At 43.6% G+C, this 24461-nt stretch overlaps 1 protein-coding gene across 10 annotated transcripts in view; it reads left to right on the top strand.

Annotated features, from left to right (window-relative positions):
- The window catches only part of RUBCN (rubicon autophagy regulator), a 63989-nt gene extending 41232 nt beyond the window's left edge, over nucleotides 1–22757 (top strand). For 5 of the 10 annotated variants that reach the window (XM_007171624.2, XM_007171626.2, XM_007171627.2 and 2 more), the window contains 14 exons: nucleotides 642–737; nucleotides 1443–1558; nucleotides 2253–2460; nucleotides 3551–3652; nucleotides 6214–6288; nucleotides 13402–13462; nucleotides 14584–14716; nucleotides 15377–15522; nucleotides 16288–16352; nucleotides 16840–17078; nucleotides 17622–17683; nucleotides 18141–18294; nucleotides 19425–19518; nucleotides 19747–22757. In XM_007171624.2, the coding sequence (XP_007171686.2) occupies nucleotides 642–737; nucleotides 1443–1558; nucleotides 2253–2460; nucleotides 3551–3652; nucleotides 6214–6288; nucleotides 13402–13462; nucleotides 14584–14716; nucleotides 15377–15522; nucleotides 16288–16352; nucleotides 16840–17078; nucleotides 17622–17683; nucleotides 18141–18294; nucleotides 19425–19518; nucleotides 19747–19925 (1730 nt within the window). In that variant the 3' untranslated portion in view covers nucleotides 19926–22757. The remainder of the gene's footprint in view (nucleotides 1–641; nucleotides 738–1442; nucleotides 1559–2252; nucleotides 2461–3550; nucleotides 3653–6213; nucleotides 6289–13401; nucleotides 13463–14583; nucleotides 14717–15376; nucleotides 15523–16287; nucleotides 16353–16839; nucleotides 17079–17621; nucleotides 17684–18140; nucleotides 18295–19424; nucleotides 19519–19746) is intronic. The other 5 variants (XM_007171630.2, XM_007171632.2, XM_007171628.2 and 2 more) reach the window with 4 other exon arrangements.
- The last annotated feature ends 1704 nt before the right edge of the window (nucleotides 22758–24461 follow it).

The raw sequence follows: 24461 nt of genomic DNA, 5'->3' as shown, positions 1-24461 counted from the left end.
TACAGCCCTGTGGCTGAGCCCTTTGGTTACAAGGCCATCATCCTTGGCTTCTCTAACAGTGTCTTGATGCTTCTTTTAAGGACATTGCTGGGTGTTATTTTGTTCTGCTAGTTCAGAAGTGGGTTAAATTTGTAGGTATGACAAATTTACATTTCAGGTTCAAGAGAGGCCATATCCTAGTGTTTCTTTAGTGAGTTTAACCCTTCTGATATTGTTTTAAAAGTCTAGTGTCAAGGTATCAGAAAAGTTTCAGTGTGCTTGTCTCCATGTGAAGACTGTTTTCTAAATTGGTTTTTCAAGAGGGTAGAAATTGGCTGATATTCCTGGAACATTTGGTACGAAGATGGAAGAAGGGAGAACTAAATTCATGAATCCACTTTGATTTGATTCTTTTTCACCTCTGTGTTGCCGCATTCCAGGTCATGTTTTCCCTTTTCCCCTTAGAATATGCCGACTTCCCACCTCCCTTCCTCCATGTGTTCCTGCATTCTTGGACTGTTCCCTGTTGGTGTGCCACCTCTCTCCTGTTCGGGAGGGCATTGGGAATGGGAGCAGTTAAATATTGAAACTCCAAAGTTGGGAATGTATGTGTCGCTCACCTCGTATGTGTGTTTTTGCTCCCTGGTGGCCACTGACACTAGAATCCTGCAGTGATAAGTCGAAGTTGAGAGGCCCCTTGTCCTACTCTGGTCAAAGCAGTGAAGTCAGCACACCCAGCTCTCTGTACATGGAGTATGGTAAGTGAGTACTAGGAAGGCCAGTGCTGCAATCGTGTCTTTGCTCTGCTCCCCCCATGCCTGCCACACTCTGAGCTGTGTAGCTCATCTTAGCTCTGTGGAGGGTACACACCATACAGTCTCAGCCTCCCTTTCATTATTTTCAACCCCTGTGCCAGAAATCACACTACCCCGCCATTTCTCTTGCTCCTCTCTGCCTTAGCGGTCCCACTGTCTCGTGCTGTGGGTGTTATCACCGTGAATGTCTGGTGAGCCAGCTGGAATGGCTCTCTGAGTGGGTGAGAGAGACCTTGAAAAGAGGCCTTTGAGTGTCTAGGCTTAATTACCGAAGATAGGCTCCACATGGAAATCATCCACAGGGAGAGCCATTTCTTTCCTTGTCTGACTCACAGCACAGGTTTTTTGGTTTCTTTGTTTGTGGGTAGGAGGACGAGTATGTCATCTTTAAATTTAGGTGGTCAAAGGGTTGTCTCCTGGCTCTCTCCATTTATTCCACCATTCTCTGACCCAGGGGCTTAGTGCTCTGGGATTCCGAGATTCAGAGAAATTCCTGTAGAAGGTAGACATCTTTCCAACCTGTTATCCGGGAAGACTTGGGAGCATCTTTAGTGTTAAAATCATCAGGCTTCTTAAAGAAGCTTGTCTGTAAAGAAGATTTGCTTTTCAAAGCAGGGCTTTTCACATCCACATTCCATTTTCCCACAGAGGGCAGTCAGTACCTGTGCTCAGGAGAAGGCATGTTCCGAAGACCATCAGAGGGACAGTCCCTCATCAGCTACCTGTCTGAGCAAGACTTTGGCAGCTGTGCAGACCTGGAAAAGGTGAGGACTCTAAGGAGCCACTGAAACGCCCATGAGTTGGGAGATCTGGTCTGAGGGCTACGGTGCCATTTGTCCTAAAGAGGTTTTGGGTACACAGCAATAACGTGGGTGTAGACTACAATACAGGTAAGTCACAGTAAAGATAAGCTCAACAAGTTCTATCTCTGGAAAACTCTTCTGGGAGCCTATGCGCCTCACTGAGTCCAAAGATATTACGGATTTTGTCTTAGAAGCTACCCTGGACAGAGAAACATTGAATTTTAGTCACATGATAACTGTTTCCTTGACCCTGGAACCTTAGGTAAAGACTGTCTCCAGAATCAACTTCTATATTTTGTTCTAAGGCTCAGATATGTGATAAATAATGTCCCTGTAGCACTTTATAGCTTACAAAGCACTTTATCTTGAGACATCACATTTACCTTAATACTTTGTATATAAGTGTATGGTTTTAGGAAAGACCTGACCTCTTCTCTGTCATTTTTTTATGTGGAAAGTGGGACAGGAAGGCCAGGCATGGCCAGATACGAGAGCAAAGAGAATGTACAACAGGTTTTCTGGCCATCAGCTTTCATTATAGGAGCAGTGTGCATTTCCCCTGGGTGTTTTGAATGAAAGCAATGCACGTTCTGGAAGCTGCTTTCCAAGAGTATAATCAGTGAGGTGTCCCCTTTTTGGCACTCTTCTTCCCCAGGAAAATGCCCACTTCAGCATCTCAGAATCCTTGATTGCTGCCATTGAGCTGATGAAGTGCAACATGATGAGCCAGTGCCTGGAAGAGGAGGAAGGGGAGGAGGACAGTGACAGGGAGATCCAGGAACTGAAACAGAAGATCCGCCTTCGTCGCCAACAGATTCGCACCAAGAACCTGCTCCCTGTGTACCAGGAGACTGAGTATGGAAGTGAGTGAGGCTGTGAACGCCTGTTCCTGCTTCTCCAGGCTTCGGGATAAGACTTATTACCTCGTGGGCTTTCTTTTTTGTCTTCGTATGTTCATGTGAGATGTTATACCCAAGCCAAGGGTTCCTCTGCTGTCAGAAAGATTTTCTATGTTGTTCTAATTTTTTTCTTTTTTCTACCAGACCAGAATCCTAGAGCTCATCCATTTCCTACCTCTACATGAATATTATAAATTATCTTATTTGTGTTATACTCTTACATGTTATTATCTTTTCTAAGAAAACAAAGTCCCTATTATTCCTATTGCAAAGCACACAGGAATTAAGAAAGTACAGTAATTTTTAAAAAGAAAAATCTGGTAAATGTAGTATTCTTAACTTGTTCTATATTACTTATACCTATTGTCTCTATAGCTTTAATTTATAGTTGTCAGTTTAACATCGGCATGTCTGGCAAAGAAAATTAAACTTTAAGAGTTTTATAAACTGTTTCTAGGTTGCTAAAGAATTTATTTTTCTACTATATATGGTATAGACAAAGCTCAAAACTATGTACAGGAAAAAAGCCTATTTCTTTTGGAAGTAGGCCGAAAAGAGAATTTTCAGAACTGTTCATGTCTTCAGTTCATTTGGTCATAACTTTGCTATTGTAATATACGAATCCTAGTTTATTTAAGCTATTCTCTTTTATACTGTGTTAATTTAACTTTCATGTACATTTAGTACAACTTTTGTTATTAAAATTAACATTTACCATTTTCAAAAAAAAAAAAAAAATATATATATATATATCAGAAATATCTTCCAAAAAATAGGTTTCTGATATGAGGAGAACTAAGGCCACTGGTTCCAGATTCACTTTCCAGAGAGTGGTACTTTCTGCTCACATGAAACTTTTCAGGGGATCAATCAAGAAGGGGAAACTAGCAAGAAGAGCTAGTTTCCATTTCCCCAGCATAACTCCCAGCCAAGGTTCTATTTACTTCTATGTTCAAGTCATACCAGGTCCCTTTTGTTGTGACCCTAGAAAGAGTAGGAGACCTCTTCTGTCCTATTTAATTACTTTTTTTTTTTTTTTTTTCTAATGTAACAGGCTTTCGGGTCACTTCCAGCAGCTCCCAGTTCAGTTCACGTGATTCAGCACAGTTCTCTGACTCTGGCTCTGCTGATGAGGTTGATGAATTTGAAATCCAAGGTATGAATTAATACTTTTCAAGTGAACTTTCATTAACTGTTTCTTTTAATTTGGAATCATAGGCTGAGAAGCTTTCCCTAAGCAGGGGGTCTTCATTATGGTTCATTATGGTATGTTGTTGGCTGTTGTAAGGGATAACTTCTCTTGTTAAAAACAAAACCTATTTAAAATTTAAGCAGAAAAGAACGCTAAAAGGAAGTATTCCATTGGAGTAGGCTGGCTATTGATGTCACCATGATGCTTCTTCCTCAGTTGCACCTTTCTCTCGGATTCTCACTCTAATTCCTCCTACTAGCAGTCCAGAGCTAGCCCACATCTACATGAAATTAGAATCCTATTCTCTTATGTCCTATAAAACAACTGAAATTGTTTCGAAGTGTTTAAAAGGAGCTTTATTATAATCCTAAGAGAAAATGACAGAGTCACTGGGAGGGAAAAAGCAAAAAGGGGAAAAAAAATCAAGTTTACAAAGTGAAGCTTTATTTTCTGTCCTACCAACGCTAATTTGCATAGCAGAATCACAGACTCCTGTTGTGAGCTTCTGCCTAGAGAAGGGGAGGGGCTCTTATCTGGAAAGGCAGTTGTGTTAAATCTGGTTAACCCATGATTAATGGGTTAATCCATTCCTGAAAATCATAAATTTCTTCAACTTCCTATCAGTGCAATCAACAAATGAACAGATGGAAAACCAAACAGTTCAGGGACATAAGTTCTTCCCCCATGGCTGGAACCAAGACTAATTTTCTTATAGAGATGAATTGTGTCTAGTTCTCCATTGTAACATGATGATGAATAGATCTTTTACTGCGTGAGGCTCTGATTTCCTGTTTACACCAATCTCGAGAACCCATTCAGCTCCAGGTATGGTGGCTGAGTTTCTTCCCCATTCAGAAATACAATTTTTACACATATTTTTCCAGGTCTCCAGGAAGTCTTCCTTCTGTGTTCTCCTTAATGCATCTGATTTCTATTTATAACAATGATGGTCACTTAAAACTCCATTTTTTCCTTTGTATGTGGTTTTCCAACAGTTCTCCAGTTCTCTGACACCAACTGAGTGTCCTACATTTCAATTCTGACACTAATTCCTGGAGTTAGCACAGACCCTGCAGATTTAGGATTCAGTCCCACGAGAGGGCTTCCTCTTCAGATGCCAGCTGCCAATGGGGTTCCCAGGATGCCTGTACTTCTCCCTGGCCAACTACCAACCCAGGGGTTCCCACAACTCCCTCCTCACGTTTGATAATTCACCAGAATGACTCACGGAACTCAGGGACGCGCTATACTTATGATTACAGTTTATTATAAAGGATACAGATGAGTAGTCACATGAAGAGGAGGTACACAGGGCAAGGTCCCAAAGTATCCTGAGCACAGGAACCTCCGTCTCCACGGAGTCAGGGTGTGCCACTCTCCCAGTATATGGGTATGTTCACCAACCAGGAAGCCCTTCCAAACCTCATCTTTATCAAGGTTCATTCAGGAAGCATGAGTGATTACATCATTGGCCAGTGGCAACTGAGTTCCTGAGGTGGGGCTAAAAGTTCTGATCTTCTAAGTAGCTTTTTCTTCTGGCAGCCAACCCCATCCTGAAGCTATCTGGGTGCCCCCACGAGTCATTTCATTAATGTAAACTCAGATATAATGGAAAGGGGCTCATTATGAATCACAGACATTCCTGTCACTCAGGAAATTCCAAAGGTTATAGGAGCTCTGTGCCAGAAACTGAACAGAGATCAAATATATATATATATTTTTATTACGCCACAGTCTGTGATTGACTTGATCTTCAAATTAGAAGAAAATAGGAGGGCTCTGCCCTCTCTCTCAGGATCAGCAGTTGGAATTTCATGTGGGTAATATTAAGGTAAATCCAAAACATGCTACTTCACTGAGTGTGGAACAGTCCACTTGACTATAAAGTCTGTTCCTTGCAGCAAAGCAAGGAGCCAGGGGGAGTTGTTCAGACTGGAAGGAGCCAAATATGAAATAGCCTGCCTGGGGTGGCATGAGGTGCACTCCTGTTGGAAACTGTTGCTGCATTTGTGGCCCCAGAGGAGGTGTTTAATCAACTAACTCTCTAGTCAGTTCAGACAGAAATCCTTAAAGGAAAAGACCTTAGGGCAGGGCTTCTCAACCTCTAGGCCAGATATTTATTTGCTGTGATAGACTGTCTTGTGTATTGTACAGTGTTAAGCATCATTCCTGGCTTCTCTACCCACTAGATGCCAGTAGCATACCGCCCTTCTCCCCAGTTGTGACAACCAAAAATGTCTTCAGACATTGCCAAATATCTGCAGGGGGTACAAAATCCTCCCTGGTTGATAACCACTGCCTTAGGAGGTCTTTAAGGCTAGGCTGGTTTGGGGAGGCAGCAGTAACTGTCTCCCAAGCCAAAGTGAGAACCTAACTATGGATGTAGGTTTCTAAAAGCAGTGCCATCTTTTGGAGCAAAAGTCAAGTCCTGATTCCAGGAACATGTGGTATAGAACTGTCATTCTCATCAGTTTACTTCCTGTCTGAATACTAAAGGGCACCCTTTTATAATCATTATTACACAGATGGTAGTGAAGGATCTAACCTGACTCACATGTCAAAGAATGGACTCTCAGTGTCAGTGGCCTCGCTGTTTTCAGGTAGCCTGTGTTGGAAGCGTGGGTGTGCTCATACATGCATGTGTGTGAATGTTTGCACCAGCTTTTGTACATACCTGTGATACCTGTCAGGGTTATGAGGACTATAGGGTCTGGAGAACTATCTGGGGAAAACTGGACTTAAGCTAACTGGGAACAAATTAGATACTCATTTTCTTTCTTTCTTTCTTTTTTTTATTATTTTTTATTTTTTAATTAAAAAAAATTTTTTTTGGAGTATAGTTGATTTAAAGTGTTAGGTTCCGCTGTACAGCAAAGTGAATCAGCTATACATATACATATATCCACTCTTTTCTAGATTCTTTTCCCATACAGGTCATTACAGAGTATTGAGTAGAGTTCCCTGTGCTATACAGTAGGTCCTTATTAGTTATCTATTTTATATATAGTACTGTGTATATGTCAATCCCAATCTCCCAATTTATCCCTCCCCCCCTTTCCCCCCGGAAACCGTAAGTTTGTTTTCTAGATCTGTGGCTCTATTTTGTTTTTTTAAGTAAGTTCATTTGTACCATTTTTTCAGATACTCATTTTCTTCTTCCTCATATGACCCCAGCAATCCTCCTCACTGAGATTATCCGTGTTAATCCTTCTCTACAGTGATACTTTTAGATTAAGTGGTCATTGTGGCTGATGGAGATAGTGGACAGTTTAGAAAGGAGTGGTCAGGTGAAGAAATTACAGTTCAAACCTATAGCTAAATACTGCCACACATTCAGACAGCAAAAGTCCGATAGAATGATATGAAGCTTAGAGTCTCTTTAGAGTTTTGAATTTGAGAGCCAACTTTCAGAAAGCTATCTCTTCTAGGTAGTTTGTATACAATTAGGATTTATTGCTGCAAATGTTTGGCCTTAGTAACTGCTTTGTGATCCAAACAAGTAGACTTTCTGTAGGTGGAGTTGACTAAAAGTAGTAGTTTTCTGTTCACAGTGGCTTTAAAACACACAAACAACAAAATTCAGGGCATTTATTAATTTGATTAATAGTTAATTATTTTATTAATTTAAAATTTTAATTAACAGTTAATTTTAACGGTTAATATTGTCAGCCACTAGAATTTGAAATAATTATATGTATAAGATTAAATTAAGATTTAGAGAAATAAAAGTAATTAGGTACCTTTTACTTTACTCCTGAACTGTTGTAATTTATTCTAACATAGTCTTCTCTTGCTTGAGAAGTAACAATCATAAGTCATTTTTTTTTTAGTTTTTTTTTTTTTTGGCCATGCCACATGGCTTGAGGGATCTTAGTTCCCTGACCAGGGATCGAACCCAGGCAGTGAAAGCGCTGCGTCCTAACCACTGGACTGCTAGGGAATTCCCCTAAGTCACTTTTAAACTGGCTTCTGATGTGTTTACAACCAGAATCCTTTGCATGTGCATTTACTGACTGTCAGGTACTTCTTTGTTAGAGCATAGTCAGTCTGCTTTAACCATAAGGCATACTTTTATTTGGTCTTCCTAGTATCCTTTCTTTTGGGAGCTTTAAAGCGTTTTTTATACACCAAGAATATGAAATATTTTTCAACTAAAGTACTACTTTTTCTCATGATCCACAATCCCAACACATTTTGAGGGCTTGGAGGGAAAGCAATCAGAACAACCCTCTCTCCAAAGTAGTGACTTGTTTGACTTTCTTTCTACACACAGATTCCCGATTATGAAAGCATAATTTTTTTAACATCTTTATTTGAGTATAATTGCTTTACAATGGTGTGTTAGTTTCTGCTTTATAACAAAGTGAATCAGTTATACATATATCCCCATATCTCTTCCTTCTTGCGTCTCCCTCCCTCCCACTCTCCCTGTCCCACCCCTCTAGGTGGTCACAAAGCACTGAGCTGATCTCCCTGTGCTTTGCAGCTGCTTCTCATTAGCTATCGGTTTTACATTTGGTAGTGTATATATGTCCATGCCACTCTCTCACTTTGTCCCAGCTTACCCTTCCGCCTCCCCGTGTCCTCAAGTCCATTCTCTAGTAGGTCTGCGTCTTTATTCCCATCTTGCCCCTATGTTCTTCATGACCTTTTTTTTTTTTTTTAGATTCCATATGTATGTGTTAGCATACGGTATTTGTTTTTGTTTCTGGTCTTTAATGAAGTTTATTACTGGGGACCAAATTCTTTCTAACAAGTGTCGGTATATTTCTCATTAGCAGTCTTCTTTTTTTAAATTTAATTTTATTTTTTTTAAATAATTTTATTTATTTATGGCAGTGTTGGGTCTTCGTTTCTGTGCGAGGGCTTTCTCTAGTTGCGGCAAGTGGGGGTTACTCTTCATCGCGGTGCGCGGGCCTCTCACTATCGCCGCCTCTCTTGTTGCGGAGCACAGGCTCCAGACGCGCAGGCTCAGTAGTTGTGGCTCACGGGCCTAGTCGCTCCGCGGCATGTGGGATCTTCCCTGACCAGGGCTCGAACCTGTGTGCCCTGCATTGGCAGGCAGATTCTCAACCACTGCGCCACCAGGGAAGCCCCAGCAGTCTTCTTGATCATGTCCAGAGGCTTACAGATGCTTTTCTTTTTGATCACCTTAAGTAATATATGCTATTGAAGAATCTCTTGGGATTCTATCAGAGGAAGGTTATCAGAATCTATAACACCCGTGGAAAAATTACTTAAGCATCGTAGTATAGACATCATCTATGATAACTACTCTGCATAATTGTAATACTTTGCTTAATGTAATCATTTTTCTTAGATCCTAATTCAGCAAGTAGACCTTATGGGGTAGGAGTGTTTATGAAGGAAATAGTTTTGAAAGTTACTTCCTCCTCACAGTAAAGTGGATGTAAACTTGTGATCATAGCTTATTCATAGAAAGCTTTGTATTCATTAACATCTATTCCCTTTTTAAAAAACAATTTTACTGAGGAATAATTGGACTTCAAAATCTACCCACTTTAAGTGTACAACTCACTAAATTTGAGTAAATTTACGAAGTTGTCAACCATCACCGTAATCTACTTTCAGAACATCTTCGTCACCCCAGTAAGATCCCTCACGCCCATTTATAGTTAATTTACATTCCCACCCCAAGCCCCGGTCCACCACTAATCTTCATATCTCTATAGATTTGTCTTTTCTGGACATTTCATGTAAATGCAGTCACACAGTATGTGATCTTTTGTGTCTGGCTTCTTTCATTTCATCTGTATCTTCTGATGGTGTCTGCCAAATTGATATGATACCATTCATGGGCTCCCAATTCCAGACAGTCTTTTCAGCTTCTCTGGTTTTAGGATTTTGTTGTTGTTTTTTTCCTCCCTTCATCCTTTCCCACTACAACTTCATCAATTCTTCTTTATCCTCCTTCTTCTAGAATTTCAATCTCTGCATTTATGTACCTAGCCAGGGTCCAGTCAGGAGACAGAAGCCACATGATAACTTGAATAGTGAAAATTTAATATAAAGAATTGTTAACTCTGATGGGGGATTGAAGTAATGGGAGACTGGCTCATAAGGAGTAAAGAAAACTCTAGCGAATACAGGAATAGCAGATATAGGCAGCAGTCACCATCCCTAGGGCTGAGATAGAGCCCCCAGGGGAGGAACAAATGTAGAAGAGGGCCATACCCCGAGGCTGCAATCCAGACCTCCTTGCTCACTGGATGGTGGCGTTCTCTGAAGGTGCAGAACTGCCCTGAGAGAATGTCCGGGCGTGTTGTCCATGCGGGGTGCAATGCCAACAGCCCTCTTCAGGGAACCTTCTCTGGGGTGCGGGAGGAGACTACCCCCAGGGGGTGCTGTGCCTCAGAACTCAAGGGGTGCTGGGGGAAGTGGTTCATGGGAGGGGCCAGGCCTGCGGCACCGGCTCGGAAGCTTTCCCAGAGGTCCAAGGGAAGCCGCTTATGAGAAGTACCACCAGTGGCGCTCTGCCGCAAAGCTTCCTGAAGCCATGCTTACCCTGGGGAAAGTCACTTGCACCGCAGGAGTCCGCTTACGGGAGCGCACCAGCAGCCAGACAAACCCCTTCCTCCTCCAGTGTCCCTCCAGCGCCCTCTACTGGCGAAGCTGAACATTGTGCCAGCTGGCCAAAGATCAGTGTTTTCAAGTCCAGCTCCATTATCACAGAGCCGACAAAAAGAAGGTCAGGTTGGGAGCTGAAAGGCAATAAATTGAAAACTGGCACAATATATAAAGAGGAAAGTTCATGAACTATATTTTGGGAAAGTTTTAAAATTATATCCAATTCAAGGTAATCTGTTGCTCCTCCCCACCCTCCCTCTTTTAATAAATTGTTTTCTCCTTCTAAGGCAAGAGTAATTGTGGTTCTCCATTTTAAAGTGTTTCCTCTTGAGTCAGCAGTTACAGAACATTCATTAGAGTTGGATTTCTGGATGTGTTGGGTATCCCCTTATGTGCTAAGAGGAAAACAGGATGCAAACCAACATCAAATTGGCCAGTAAATTCTGAAGTTGACTCTATTCTTGTGCCTCACTTATTTTGTTTAAAAATGTGCAGATTTTGCTAGGGTACCGAGGTTTTAACCAGTTCTTCCCTGATCATCCCAATACCGGTGTCTGGACGTGCAAAAATTCTTCTTATAACCTGTCATTATTTTTGTTGTTGTTGTTGTTTGTCTTTATATTTTTGAACTTTTACCAGTCAGTAGTAATAGCCTTATCCTATCTAAAGCATCAGAAGCATTTGAAATCAGTTCTTGTTAAAGAATTGATAAAAAGTTTCATAATTATGTTAACTTCCATTTGGAAGGAGTGCTTCTCAGACTTCTTTCTCAAGTGCTCTCATTTGGGGTACATTTAATCCATTCAGTTGAGTAGCTTTCTTCTGTCTCTTTACTCCTTAATTATCCTAGACCCTGGTCTACTTTTATCCAGATCCTCAACTAGTGTTCCAACCACGTTAACCTAATCATCTGCTTGTACTGACTAGAGAGTGAGCAGGAGGCAACAGAGAGGCCTAGTACCCACAAGGCCTTCATGGTACTGACCAGTGACAGGTGTCATGTCCCTTTTGATATCAGGCGCTGCCTCTCCCTCCCCACTCTTGGGGTAAGATCCTCGCTTCCAAACCCGTGTAGTCTTCTGCACTCTTGGAAATATTCATGATTAGCTAGGACGTCACTGCATCTCTGGTAAAAAAGAAGAAACATGATAAAGTATGACTTGACTTTATTTTCCAAAGAGGAAAGAGTGTTATTTTTTTCTCTCAAAGAAAAGAAGACTTCCTCTCTATGAGGCTGAAGAACTGCTGAATAGTTTTTATGAAGACAGCGGTTTTCAGCAACCATGAATTGTCAACCGCCTCTCCTCTCCGGCGTGCCATGTTTTCTTTAGTAGCCTGGCCCTCAAGTAACCATGTTGGTTAGCTCTTTATTCAAGATATCTGTCTAAGATTTTTGTCTCGTTTTTCCTTTTCTGTCACTCCTAAACAGGCTGAAATTCGCTTTTTGCTTTCAGCCAGTTTTTTATTTAGGAAGTATTTTTTGGAAACCTATTATGTACAAAAAGCTCTTTGAGGATTTTAAGGACAAGGCAAGACTTAGGTATGATCCAAGGCAGTTTAGTGTTACTCAAGTCAGCGTTGCAAACCCAATGGTCTATGAAGGTCTACTGTTGCCTAGAGTATTTTTTTCTCTTCTAGCACTATTTGGAATGGAATACAGAACTAGGAGTGTATTGGGAACTGGATTTGAGTGGCGCAAATTCAGACAGAGTATATGATATACATGAACTTCTTTGGTAAATAAAATAGGATTTGTTATTTGCTAGTCCAAGATTTTGCTGCTATCTTAAGTTTTTCTATGCTTAGAGAGCATATGAAAACTGAGAGATTTCAGTTCTTTTCGCTTACTTGTGTTTATAGCTTTGAAGACATTGATTTTTCAGGAATATTATTTGAGAATATGCTGTTATACAGAGCACTGTGTTAAATATTTCAAGGCCAAACAGAAGAATTAGACAAATCTCATTTCCTCACACAGAGATATTATAATCTAGTGGTACACACAAACGTATATGTATACAGAGGAAACATGAAGAACAATTGAGCTACTCATGGCCAAGTGCAGAGTGATGTCATGTAAGCTTAGCACTCTATTGAGGGGCTTAAATGCAGTAGATTGATCATTGTGTAGGTTTAATTAGGAAAAGGTCTTTTCACTAGGCATCAAAGGAAGTGGTGAGGGATGAGACTTATCAGAACAGTCTTGTTTTCATGACTTGAATAGGTAGTATCTGCCTTTCTTGAACATGACTGCCATGTTTCACATTCTCCCCATTAAAAATATTTGGGTAGATGAGGTCTCTAGAGGTTCAGGCATGTCATTATTAGAAATCCTTTTCAAAATTCTTTCTTGGAAATAGACTTTGGAAAGTCTGCCATAGTTTCCTATAATTATGTTTGAGAGTTCTTTAGTAAAGATCATGTTGAATAGCTCCATGAAAATTTGTTGTTTACCAGGCATCTCCAGGGAGTTGCCAAACCATAGAGATGTTCTTTTTTTCCCCTGTGCCACCAGACAGGAAGGGAGTCTTTCCGTGAAACTTTGTTAAGGACATGGAAGACTTCTCACATTCAGTGGGTAATAGCAGTAGTGGTCAGATGTTAGAAGCAAAATTTCAATTCCACATACATTTAATGAGTAACCTCTATGACCTAAATTCTGTGTTAGGTACTGATTCTGGTATAAAAAAAAGAGCTAGATAGAGTTCTTGACTCTGAGAGTTTATCATTTAAGAGCACTTGAGATTTAGAGAATGAGAGAAATTGGAGTAATTTGTTGCTGCTTGGTAGAGAGTGTGTCCCTGTTTGCCTTAGGATGCTTCGTTTTCTCCTTCACTGCTTTGCACTAAATGTGAATTTGTGTTTCCACCTGGATTTGTAGCCACTTTGACCTTCTCAATGCTATGCATAATGTCACCAATTCAGTCTGTTGTGACTTGAACAGAGCCAAACTATAAATTGTATGTAAAGCTTCACCTGGACTCTGCTCCTTATCCTGCATAGAATGTAGCACCTAGCTGCTGCCCTGAGTGCTTAGCTGGCAATAGCTTGGACCGCTTTCCATTATTATCCCTTACCTCCTCCCTTTCCATTTCCTGCTCCCCTTAACTCTTGTTTGCATTTAGATGCTGACATCAGAAGGAGCACACCCTCAAACAACAAATCATTTGTTTCCTCCCAGTCCTTGTAAGTACTTTTTTTTTTTTTAATAAAACTTTGGGATATGTGGAGAAACAAACCCAGGTCTTGGGATATGAATGGGAAGGCCATGGGATGAAGCCATCTGAATTCACAAAGAGGCAAGGTTAATGTAACAGGCCTGCCTGATGGTGGTGAGTCCAGGGAAGAGAGCAGAAGATCATGGGATCAAACAGGCTAGGCTCTGGTGGAGGCAAAGCTTGCAGTGTGGATTATTCCTTCTCTGCGAACTCTGATTATACCAGAGGCTCCCAGAAGATCAGGTCTCAAAAGAGAGAACAGTGATCGTGATTTCTGATTATGAAATCGAATTGAACAGGTTCCACGTAGTAGACTCAACTAGAGGAAATAGTAGCTCATGTGGGAGTGACAATAGTCTTCATAGTCCACAAAGCAGTTTGACTCACTCTATTTTGTAAACAGGTGTTGTCATCCCCATTTTGCAATTAAAGAAAGTGAAGTTTAGGGCTTCCCTGGTAGCACAGTGGTTAAGAATCTGCCTGCCAATGCAGGGGACATGGGTTCGAGCCCTGGTCTGGGAAGATCCCACATGCCGCGGAGCAACTAAGCCCGTGTGCCACAACTACTGAGCCTGAGCTCTAGAGCCCACGTGCCACAACTACTGAGCCCACGTGCCTAGAGCCCGTGCTCAGCAACAAGAGAAGCCACTGCAATGAGAAGCCCGCGCACCGCGACGAAGAGTAATCCCCACTCGCTGCAACTAGAGAAAGCCCGCGCGCAGCAACGAAGACCCGACACAGCCAAAAAATAAATAAATAAATGAATGAATAAATAAATTAATTAATTTTTAAAAAAACAAAAAGAAAGTGAAGTTTAGAGAAAGGATTTGACAGAATTCTTAACCAGCAGTGCCATGAATGCTAGTAAGTGGGATTTGAGCCTAAGTCTTAGAACTATGTGTGGGCCTGTGTATTTTGCTCTATACTCACATGTCTGAGGATGATGAGAAAGGAAGCTGAGTGGACTGGGGCTGCTGTGAGTGTTCTCTCAGTCCATAAATCACTGTGTATGGTATCGGGTCCTGAAGTTAGGGCTCCCATCCTCCTGTCTTTTCTCCATGCTCAGTCTTCCTGGACTCTCTGTTTCAGCTCTCACTGCTTCCTACACTCCACGTCTGCTGAGGCAGTGGCCATGGGACTCCTGAAGCAGTTTGAGGGGATGCAGCTCCCAGCCGCCTCAGAGCTAGAGTGGCTCGTTCCAGAGCACGACGCCCCTCAGAAGGTAGATTCTTCAAGTCTTTTTCTCCACCCAGCGTCCAGCCCCAGGAGGCTGTGAGCCTTTCTGATATTGTTCTCCTTTATTACACATCCCCAGTTTAGAATGAGCCTCCGTGTTTCCTTCCTTACTTTTAGAAGCCATTCATTACAAATGTGTGGCATGGATAAATGAAGGAATGCGTGCACGCTTGCCTAGGTTTTCCCTAGCCATCGTCAGGATAGGAGATAACGAACGGCTCCTTCACTGTCCTTATTCCATATGACTGCTCACTAGACCCGGGGGCAGCATTCCTGTGTTGTGACCACCTTGAGACACTGGAAAAGTGAACTATTCAGGTTCTTCTTTGCTCTGCAGTTGAATAAGGCATGAAGCACCCTGGCACACCAAGGGTCCAGGGCTGGGTTCAGGGACAGCATTATCAAGGAGTGCCACCACACTGGGATGCTGTTTCTGTTCCTTTTGATTCTTGGAACCCAAGGCCCTCACTTCTAGTAGCCTGGTGCCTTATCATTTATCTCAAGGGCCAAGGTTCCCTGAAGCCCTTGCTTATGGTGTTCCTGAAATGGCTTTCATTAATTATGCTTCTGTCATGGCCAGAAGGGTCAAGCATATGTATTCCCCCAGATTGTCCCTGGTGGATCACCCTGTGCTTTTCTCCTGCAGCTCCTGCCCATCCCTGACTCACTGCCCATCTCACCAGATGACGGGCAGCATGCTGACATCTACAAGCTACGTATTCGTGTTCGAGGCAACCTGGAGTGGGCCCCACCCCGGCCTCAGATAATTTTTAATGTTCATCCAGCCCCAACGTGAGTAGTCAGTGGCCGTGCCCTTTGGCAAACAGATACATTCTCTCTGGATTGTCAGAGCCTTCTCTTCACCCTATTGTCCCTACCTGCAGCTGTACCTCCCATACAATTCTAAAAGGCAGAGGGAGAGGGTTATCTACTTGTCTGCGAGTTGTTTTTTTTAAAAAAAATATTTATTTATTTAGGCTGCGCCAGGTCTTAGTTTCAGTATGCATACTCTTAGTTGTGGCATGCATGTGGGATCTAGTTCCCCGACCAGGGATCGAACCCGGGCCCCCTGCATTGGGAGCACAGAGTCTTACCCACTGGACCACCAGGGAAGTCCCTTGTCTGCGAGTTTTACTCTTAGTCCTCCCATTCCTTCCCAGAGCTAACCAGAAATGAGGTCTTTTATCACTGGCCTCCCAACCTGTTGCCTTCCTCCCAGTAGTTTTATGAACTTCTTGTTTTTTTTCCTCAAGATGGATGGATGCTTTTCTTTCCTTTTGTTCTCTCCTCTTTACTATTTCTCATCTCTTACGTTTGTACAGAAAGTGTGGTTCATTACTGGGGAGAGTCACTGCCTAGACCTAAATTCTAACCTTACAATCCTTGGTTTGAATTGGTTCTCCCAATAGGCTCATTTTGTCCAATTCTAAAAAAATAGGTGAATTCCCCTCTCTTCCCATCCTTATGGGAACCCTATATTTGTATCCCCATCCTTTACATCTCAGAGACCTCATGTAGCTGGTATCTGCCAATCCCCTCTCCTTCCCGTTTCCTCAGGAGGAAAATCGCTGTGGCCAAGCAGAATTACCGCTGTGCAGGATGTGGCATCCGGAGTGACCCTGGTGAGCGTCTTCCCTGACCCCCCGCGGCCTCCAAGGGCTTTACCCTGTCCTACACCTGGGCGAGGGAGCTGGTCAGAGAAGTAGTAAGAGGAGGTGATAGAGCAGAATTGGGAAAAGGGAAAGAAGAGGCCTGGAGGACGGAAAGGGGTAGTACTAGGCAACAGTACTGGTAATCAGAGGGAAATGATTTCTAGGAGCCCATTACCAGGATCGTGTACTGGAGAACATTGTGTACTCTCAGCCAGGTTCCTGGAGGCTGGATCTTACCAACTCTGGCAGCACTTGTTTCCTCAGCGGCCTCCAGGCTGGGACACGGAAACCACAGGCCCCACTATGTGGGTTTCTGGCAGCTTTGGGAGCTCAAACAGAGGTGGCCGGAGCCCACTGGCCGTCCCTTCCTCCTCTTTCAAAAGGAGCAGCAGGGCTGCCTCACCAGCTTATAGATGGGAAAGCCACCTCTGACCTTTTGACTCTCCGGTTTTTTCAGATTACATCAAGCGGCTGCGGTACTGCGAGTACTTGGGCAAGTACTTCTGTCAGTGCTGCCACGAGAATGCCCAGATGGTTATCCCCAGCCGAGTTCTGCGCAAGTGGGACTTCAGCAAGTACTACGTCAGCAATTTCTCCAAGGACCTGCTCATTAAGATCTGGAACGATCCTCTCTTCAATGTGCAGGACATCAACAGTGCCCTCTATAGGAAGGTCAAGCTGCTCAATCAAGTCCGGGTACGACCCTTGAAAAGGTCACGTCACAGATTACCCTCTGTTCATAGAGGTTTGCCAAGATCACCACACTCCTCTTTGTCGCTGGGGTGGAGCTGTAGCCATCTCATCATTCTCACTTTCTCTGCGTACTTTCTCATGCCATTTTCGAGGTATCTGTCTAGTTAGAGTCTCGAACCTGGCAAGGCAGCTTGAAAGCTATAGATAACACTTAATGGCAAAAGCAGGATTTCTCCCTTCCCTGAAAATATTACTGAACGGAGAATAGGGTGTCGGGTCGGAAGTTCAGATTCTGGATTTCTCAGCAGCTCCCAGCTATGTATGTGATTTGGGCAGACTGACCTAGCAGAGGGCCCTTCCCTGACTGGGGGTGCCTTTGAAGCGAGTTGTTGAGTTACGGGTATAGAGAACAGTCTGGCTCTGGCTGCCTCGTGCAAAGCCTCCAGACGCGCAGGGTTTAAAGGCACTGGCCTTTCTAACGGTGGTTTCTCTCCTCTTTACACCCCTCTGACTCCCCACCTACCACCACAATGCCGTTCTCTTCAGCTGCTGCGGGTCCAGCTGTGTCACATGAAGAACATGTTCAAGACATGCCGACTGGCCAAAGAGTAAGTCTTGTGTGGAGGCCAGAGGCCTCTGGCTGAGCTAACGTCTCTGAAAGAAACATGTCCCAGCATTTGGCCCTTGTTATGTGAAGCAGGAGAGTAGGGGGATCTTGCAGGAAATTCCAGAAATGGTAAATGAGAAGCCTACAGCAGTAACTATGTCTGTGTCCCTCTCTCTGGAAGGGGAGATCTGGTTATTCTACCCAGGGCAGGCCCACCACTCCTTGCAAGCTGACATGCATCACTGCAGAAGGGCCTAAAAGTCACTTCTGCCCTCCAGACACCTGGTGGTGTGGAGGGTTGAGGTGGCCTGGGCTTGGCTGACTGTTACCCACCCTCATGACTCTGCCTAGGACGCTTTTCTTCCCTTTCCTGCTTCTGGATAGAAGTCCTTCTACTCTGATATGCCACACAGAGTGTTCGTTCTCCGCTCCCGCCCACTTCCCCTCATTTCCTGCAGGCTTCTGGACTCCTTTGACACAGTTCCAGGCCACCTGACAGAGGATCTCCACCTGTACTCGCTGAACGACCTGACTGCAGCCAGGAAGGGAGAGCTGGGGCCCCGGCTCGCTGACCTCACCAAGGCGGGGGCTGCCCACGTAGAGCGATGCATGGTAAGAAACTCTCCCTTTAGCATGTAGCTGGGCCCTTGCTTAGGGATACCGAGAGTAGCGTGCATCCAGGGTTCTTGCCATTTAGTTCCAGGAAGTTGACTTGGCTTGTCAACACTGTGAGAAAAACTGGACAGGATTGCTCTTCCCTGGGTTGGTGAACAGCTAAATCATCCAGCTCTAAGGAACCTAGAATTAGAAGAGGATTTGGTGCTGGCATTTCTCCTGGGAAACAGGCAGGACTAGGCAGGCCTTCACTAAAGAATTGTCATGATGTGAGAGGAGGACCCTGGATTAGATTCTGGAGAGGGACTGGGTCTTGGCTTTATCATTTTCAATCACTGTGATCAAAGGAAATACTTTGCCCTCTCTGAGATAAGCCTCAATTTTCTTGTCTCTAAAATGAAGATAATGATTAATACCCACTGTCCTTTCCTCTCAGTATTTTTGAGGATTGATGAAATAATTTATGTGAAAGCATTGTGTAAACCTAAGTATTCTGTAGATGCAAGTTATCATTGTTCTTGATGTATCCAACATACCAGAAATTCATAAATTCCATATTTAGACTTTCCCGTCTTAGAATATGTCCAGTTTGTGTTCCTGTAACAGTCCCAGAATTAGAGCTTAAAATGGGGCATATGTAGAAGTCCCGTGTAGCAGGGGGCATTGGAAAGACTTCACTGTAACCTGACTCGAGGCTGGGTGTTATTTTGGAGAACTGTCCTTGCCTTTACATTTTACCTTAATTGGTTGTGTTTCCTATTTCAAAATAAAATCATTACCCAGGCTGGAATTTTGACTTTAGGAAGCCCTTTGTGGCATCGTTCCTTCCTTCTTTTCATCTCTTCTTTGAGAACCACTCTCATGGCTGGAGTTTCTCAAACTCATGCCTCTCTTGTCTTCACCTTAAAGCTTTGTCTAACACTGCCTGGCAACACTGCCCAACCCTGGCCCCAGTTTGGCCATCATGCTAAGTCCAGCCTGGGTCTCTTTCCTGAAGGTGGGAGAACACCTTAGAGTCCCTCAAGACTTATTTATATTTTGCTCCTCCCCTCGCTTGTGTTCACCCTCTTGGCCAGTTCCTGTGGTGTGCTTTGCCTCATTTTGCTGCCTGTGTCTTTCCTCTCCAGCTCTGCCAAGCCAAGGGCTTCATCTGTGAGTTCTGTCAGAATGCGGATGACATCATCTTTCCCTTTGAGCTCCATAAGTGCCGGACCTGTGAAGGTGAGGGCTGGTGCCCGGTGTGGGGTGGGCAAACAAGACAGAAAACGAGGCTCATTTATTTCCCATCAGCCACCCCTATTAGTAAGAGTTTGGTTTGGTTCAGCAGCTCCCTGTGTTTTCCCACAGGTGCACCAAGCCGTGGTGTGAGAAGGGTTACGGCAGCGACTTGCTTCCAGTTCGAGATAATACAAATTGTTCTTTTCTCTCTCCCCTTCCCAACTTGAATAGAGTGTAAAGCATGTTACCATAAAGCTTGTTTCAAGTCTGGAAGCTGTCCCCGCTGTGAGCGGCTGCAGGCCCGGCGAGAGTTGCTGGCCAAGCAGAGCCTGGAGTCCTACATGTCAGACTATGAGGAGGAACCCACCGAGGCCTTGGCCCTGGAGGCCGCCGTCCTGGAGACCACCTGAAGAAAGCACGTAAAGCACTCTTTCTAGGGGCTAGGGTCACACATAGTGCAGAACTGAGCCACCTTTTTAAGGACTTTACCCACTTGGTTTTTTTTTTTTAATTATTATCATCATTATTAATTTTTACGACCTGTCTAATGTCCATGTACAGTCAACCTTATTTAGGTTGGTGGGGTCCAGTCTGTTGTGACAATTTATAGGTACCAAGTATTTCCATCAAAACTGACACATGGGTCCCTAAGTGAAGCTTCTAGTGCCTCTGTCAGGGGAATGGACAGGGAGACCCAATTCTTCCGACATCCATGGCCTTCTCCACTTGGACCAGATCTGGTTTCAGCTGCATCTCAAGTATCATTTCCAGTTTTATTTTGTTGTAATTCTGGAGCTTCTGAGCCAGGCCTTTCTCAGCGAACTCACTTCTCCTTTGCTGCTGAAACAGGAGGATGGAGTTTTCTCTCTCCCAGTCCTGGAATAGGGTCAGACTGTGCCCTGAGGAGAAGTAGCAGAGAATGGGACTACATTGTGGGCATTCTTATTTAGGTGTTTTTGAGGCCATAAAAACAGCGTTATTGCTACCTTAGAATTTTCAGAGACCTCAAGGAGGCAGTCATGACTTCCTTGTTTGAAATATTCTAGGCATAGATAATGTCACAGGCTGACTTTCTTTATCTACCCTGGGGGACTTGACACAAAGAACAGAACTGATACTTAGACCAGGCCCATTTCTAGCATAAGTAACGCTACAACTCTGTTATTTAAGGAGCATTTATTCAGTCAGAGGGGCTGTTGGCCTCCTCTTAGGTGATCAGGTTCCTTTTAGTCAACATAGCTCTGGTGCAGGTTTGATCTTTCAAGCTCAGGCAAGTCCCTGATGCCATCCTAAATTGAGGACAGAAGCCCCATCCACCATTTTATCAGTGGGTCTCTTGCCACTGTGTCCTCTGTTAGGTGGTCAGTGTGGTTCTGAGTAGAAGCCTGGCCTAACTCCGTGCTCTCCCTCTGCTCCTGAAGCACAGCTGGGACCCTCCCTGGTGGCTGATCTCTTGCCTTAGTTTCTTTTGTCAAAGTTGAGGAAAAAGCTTCCTGCTATTAGTGGTGTCAGACAACTTGACAGTTTGTGGATGTGAGCGTGAATGTTCCCGTGTTCTTGGGATAACAAGAGCCTTTATGCCAATTATGCACTTAACTTTAGCCTGGTGATATTCATATGTTCACTCATCCTTTTCTTATTACTAACTTTAACACACACACACACACCCTTTTTTAATGTGTGTTTTGATGGGAAAAGTTTTTGCTGGGACCGAGTATATGTTTGTCATATTCTTTAAGTTGCTGTACTTCCTGACCTGTATGTAAAACACTGGTCAGGATCACTGCTCTGAGGGCTGGCAGCTCTGTGAACTAAAGCCCAGAGCATTTTTGTTTTGGGACTGACTTCTTCCTGGGTACCTGTCTTTCCATAGTTGGTTGCTTGTAGGGAAAACTTGCTGTGGGCGCTGCCCCAGGAAGCTGAACAGAAAGTTGCACATGGTTGGTGGAAGCTGATGAGTGCCTGAGTTGGAGGCGACCAGGAGTCTCACAGGAAGTCGAAGGGGCAGTAAAGTAACAGACAGAGCTGAGGCTCCACCAGGACAAGAGGGAGGAATTGACCTCTGGTGTTGGTCCCTCTGCTTCAAACTTGGGATCTGAAGGCTACTTCAGGCTGTTCTCCCTTCAGTTCACGGGTGGGGCGGAGGGACTGTGAAGGCCAAGGCCTCCAGCTCAGCCCAGTTTTGAAGGGCAGACTAGAAGCTCCCTTGTCCTTCAAGGAGCTTTGGGAATGACCCTATGAAACTCAAGTCTCACTGAGGATTAGGCCTCAGATTCAGACTAAGGGCTTTGTGAAGATGGTGAGCTCTACTTCCACTTTTGGTTTAAATTACAAATCTAGCTCCTTACTCCAAGTCACTACACTGGAGGAGAGATATACTCTCATTATTGTCGTGCGCGTTTCATATAGCATAGGATCAAAGGATGGAAGATGCTGACACTGTTTCTGAAGCTGAGCTCAACAGTCTCACCCTCCTGGTTTTTCACTTATTTTTCACCACCTCTCTCACCTCATCCCTTTAGGTTGCATATCTGTTTTAGTGACCCTGACACTGTGCTGTCATCACTGTCCAAATACCCATTTATTTATTTATTTGAGAGTAGGGGGAAGAGAGGAAAGAGGATGGGATTTTTTGAAAGCACTTTGCAACTTATCAGTATCTGAAAATCCCTGCTGTTGTGGGGAGAAGCTTTGAATGCACTGAAGAGAGTTCCTTCTGAATGAAATGGGAAGGAAGAAGTGTTTTTTTCTATAAATAAAGGGAAAAAGAAGTTTGCTTACAAGGTGGAGACAGATTTAAGACATAGCAGAAGAGTGGAAGGCAAATATTTTCCACTTAAATGAGGCTGTTACTGACTTTCTCTACCAAAGCTTTAGAGCTTCTGTTGAATTAACATAAAAGGAGCAAGAGTCTAAATGGAGATGTTCTTGGGTGTGTACAACTCGTGTTCCGAACTAGGTTTCTACCTGTTATAATTCATACACAGCCTAACAGTTCATTGTCATCGTTAATAAACTAAGGAAATGAAATTCTGCCTTTTATTTGCCTGCCTTGACTATCAGGAACTGGTATGGAGTGTCTACTATAAAGCAGGCATGTCTGAAAATTCAGGAAGTTTCTGTGTATTAATGCAAAGAAAACTGGACCTTACAAGTCAGGAAAAATGGATTGGAATGCTTTGTCACTGACTTGCTGTGTGACCTTGAGCAGATCACTTCACCTCTCTAGATTTCTATGTCTTCGTGTATGAAGCACTTTGTGGCACTTTCCAGTGCACGGGGTGTGCCCCCTACCTGTCCCCTTGGTGTAGCTGTCGCTTAAAGCGGGGTAAATCTTCCTCTCCGCAACATAGGAATTGTCTTAGATGTTTCAGTTCCCACTTCTGTGAACAACCAGCTCTGAGTTTCTCTTTTATGCTCCTGGCCCGCTGGAGCTCCAGCTCTACCCTGCAACTTTCTGAACACTTCCCCCTTCGATGTCCCTTGCTCAGCTCCAACCAGTATGTCTAAAACCAACATAAGTATCATATTTCCCCAAACCTAACCATTAGTCACCCCGGTTTGAAAATTTAGTTTCTTCCTCTCTGAGTCAGCTGGCACTTTTGGCTGGGAAAGCATTATCTCTTTCCCCACCCACTGTCGTCAAGTTATGTTGATTTTTCTCTTTAAAGTAAATGTATCTCATTCCTTTTCTACCACTAGCACACAAATTCAGCTCCTTATCTTAAATCTCAACCATCTCCAGCCACGCCAGTCTCTTCCTATTTAATCATCCGTCTAATATTTGGGTACCTACTGTATGCTGGTTTCTGTGCTAGGCTCTGGGGCTATCGCATGGAGCAAAACAGAGACAGTCCCTGCCCCTTAAGGCACTCAGGGTCTTGCGGGGGAGACAGACATTGCCCACAGTTACTAAAATGAATATGTAATTACAAGCTGTAATAGCTATGAAGGAAAAGAGTCAATGCAGTTAAAAAAATAAATAACAAGGATACCTAATTTAGATTGGAGAGAATTAAGGCCCCTGAGAAGGTACGTATCACCTTCTCCCCAAAAATGAGGCTCAGAGTAGGGAGGAAAGGGCTCCAGACTGGGACTAGCATATACTGATGGTCCTAAGACAGAAGGACCTAAGACAGAAGGAGTTTGGGCAAGGAACTGCAAGAAGGACTTAACTAAGAATTTCAGATTGTATTGTAAGAACATGGGGGACCAAAGATTTTAGATTTTATTCTGAGAACATTGGAAAGCCATTGAAGAGTTTTAATCAGAGGAGTGACTGATCTGGTTAAAATGTCAGCATCCACTTTGCAGAAAATGGAGTAAAACAAGAGTAGAAGCGATAGATATCCTAAGGAGTTGGCTGCAATAGTTCAGGAGAGAAATTATGTTCGTTGGACGAGGGTGTGGCATAGCATTGTCACTGTCACCTCATTAGCCCCAAACCTCTAAAAACAAGATAAATACCAGATGTTTTGTTCTGACTCTGACATTTTTAAGCAGGGAGCAAAAGGCTGGGGGTGGGGGAGTGGGGCAAGATATTAGAAAGATGCTGGGATACATTACAGAATCCAACGAAAATTAACAACTAAGTTTCAGGAAGGGCAGAGACCAGGGCAGCTCTGGAACCTCAACTGCAGGATTTGCCGTCCTCTTGAGTCTGCTGCCAGCGAGGCAGGCCAGATAGTAGAGTTATGGCTGTGTTGGGGCCTCCCTACTGAGAATTGGGGGTACACCACAAAGAAAGGGGAACTGTGAGCTGGACACTCATCCTTTCTGGCATTGACTTTGTTATTCATCATTTTCTGTGGCCCCAAATGTTTGTAGATTTACTATACCCTCTAATGGTGTAAAGAGTAGGCATAATTTTTATAGCATCCTGGTTAAAGTGAAGCCCAACCCTACTTCCTTTTTCCTTTGAACGTTTGGCTTAGAGGATGGGAGAA

Source organism: Balaenoptera acutorostrata, chromosome 4 (genome assembly GCF_949987535.1).
Source record: "Balaenoptera acutorostrata chromosome 4, mBalAcu1.1, whole genome shotgun sequence".
Lineage (NCBI taxonomy): Eukaryota > Metazoa > Chordata > Mammalia > Artiodactyla > Balaenopteridae > Balaenoptera > Balaenoptera acutorostrata.
Note: the sequence above shows the minus strand (reverse complement) of the source record. Positions and strands in the feature narration are given on the sequence as shown.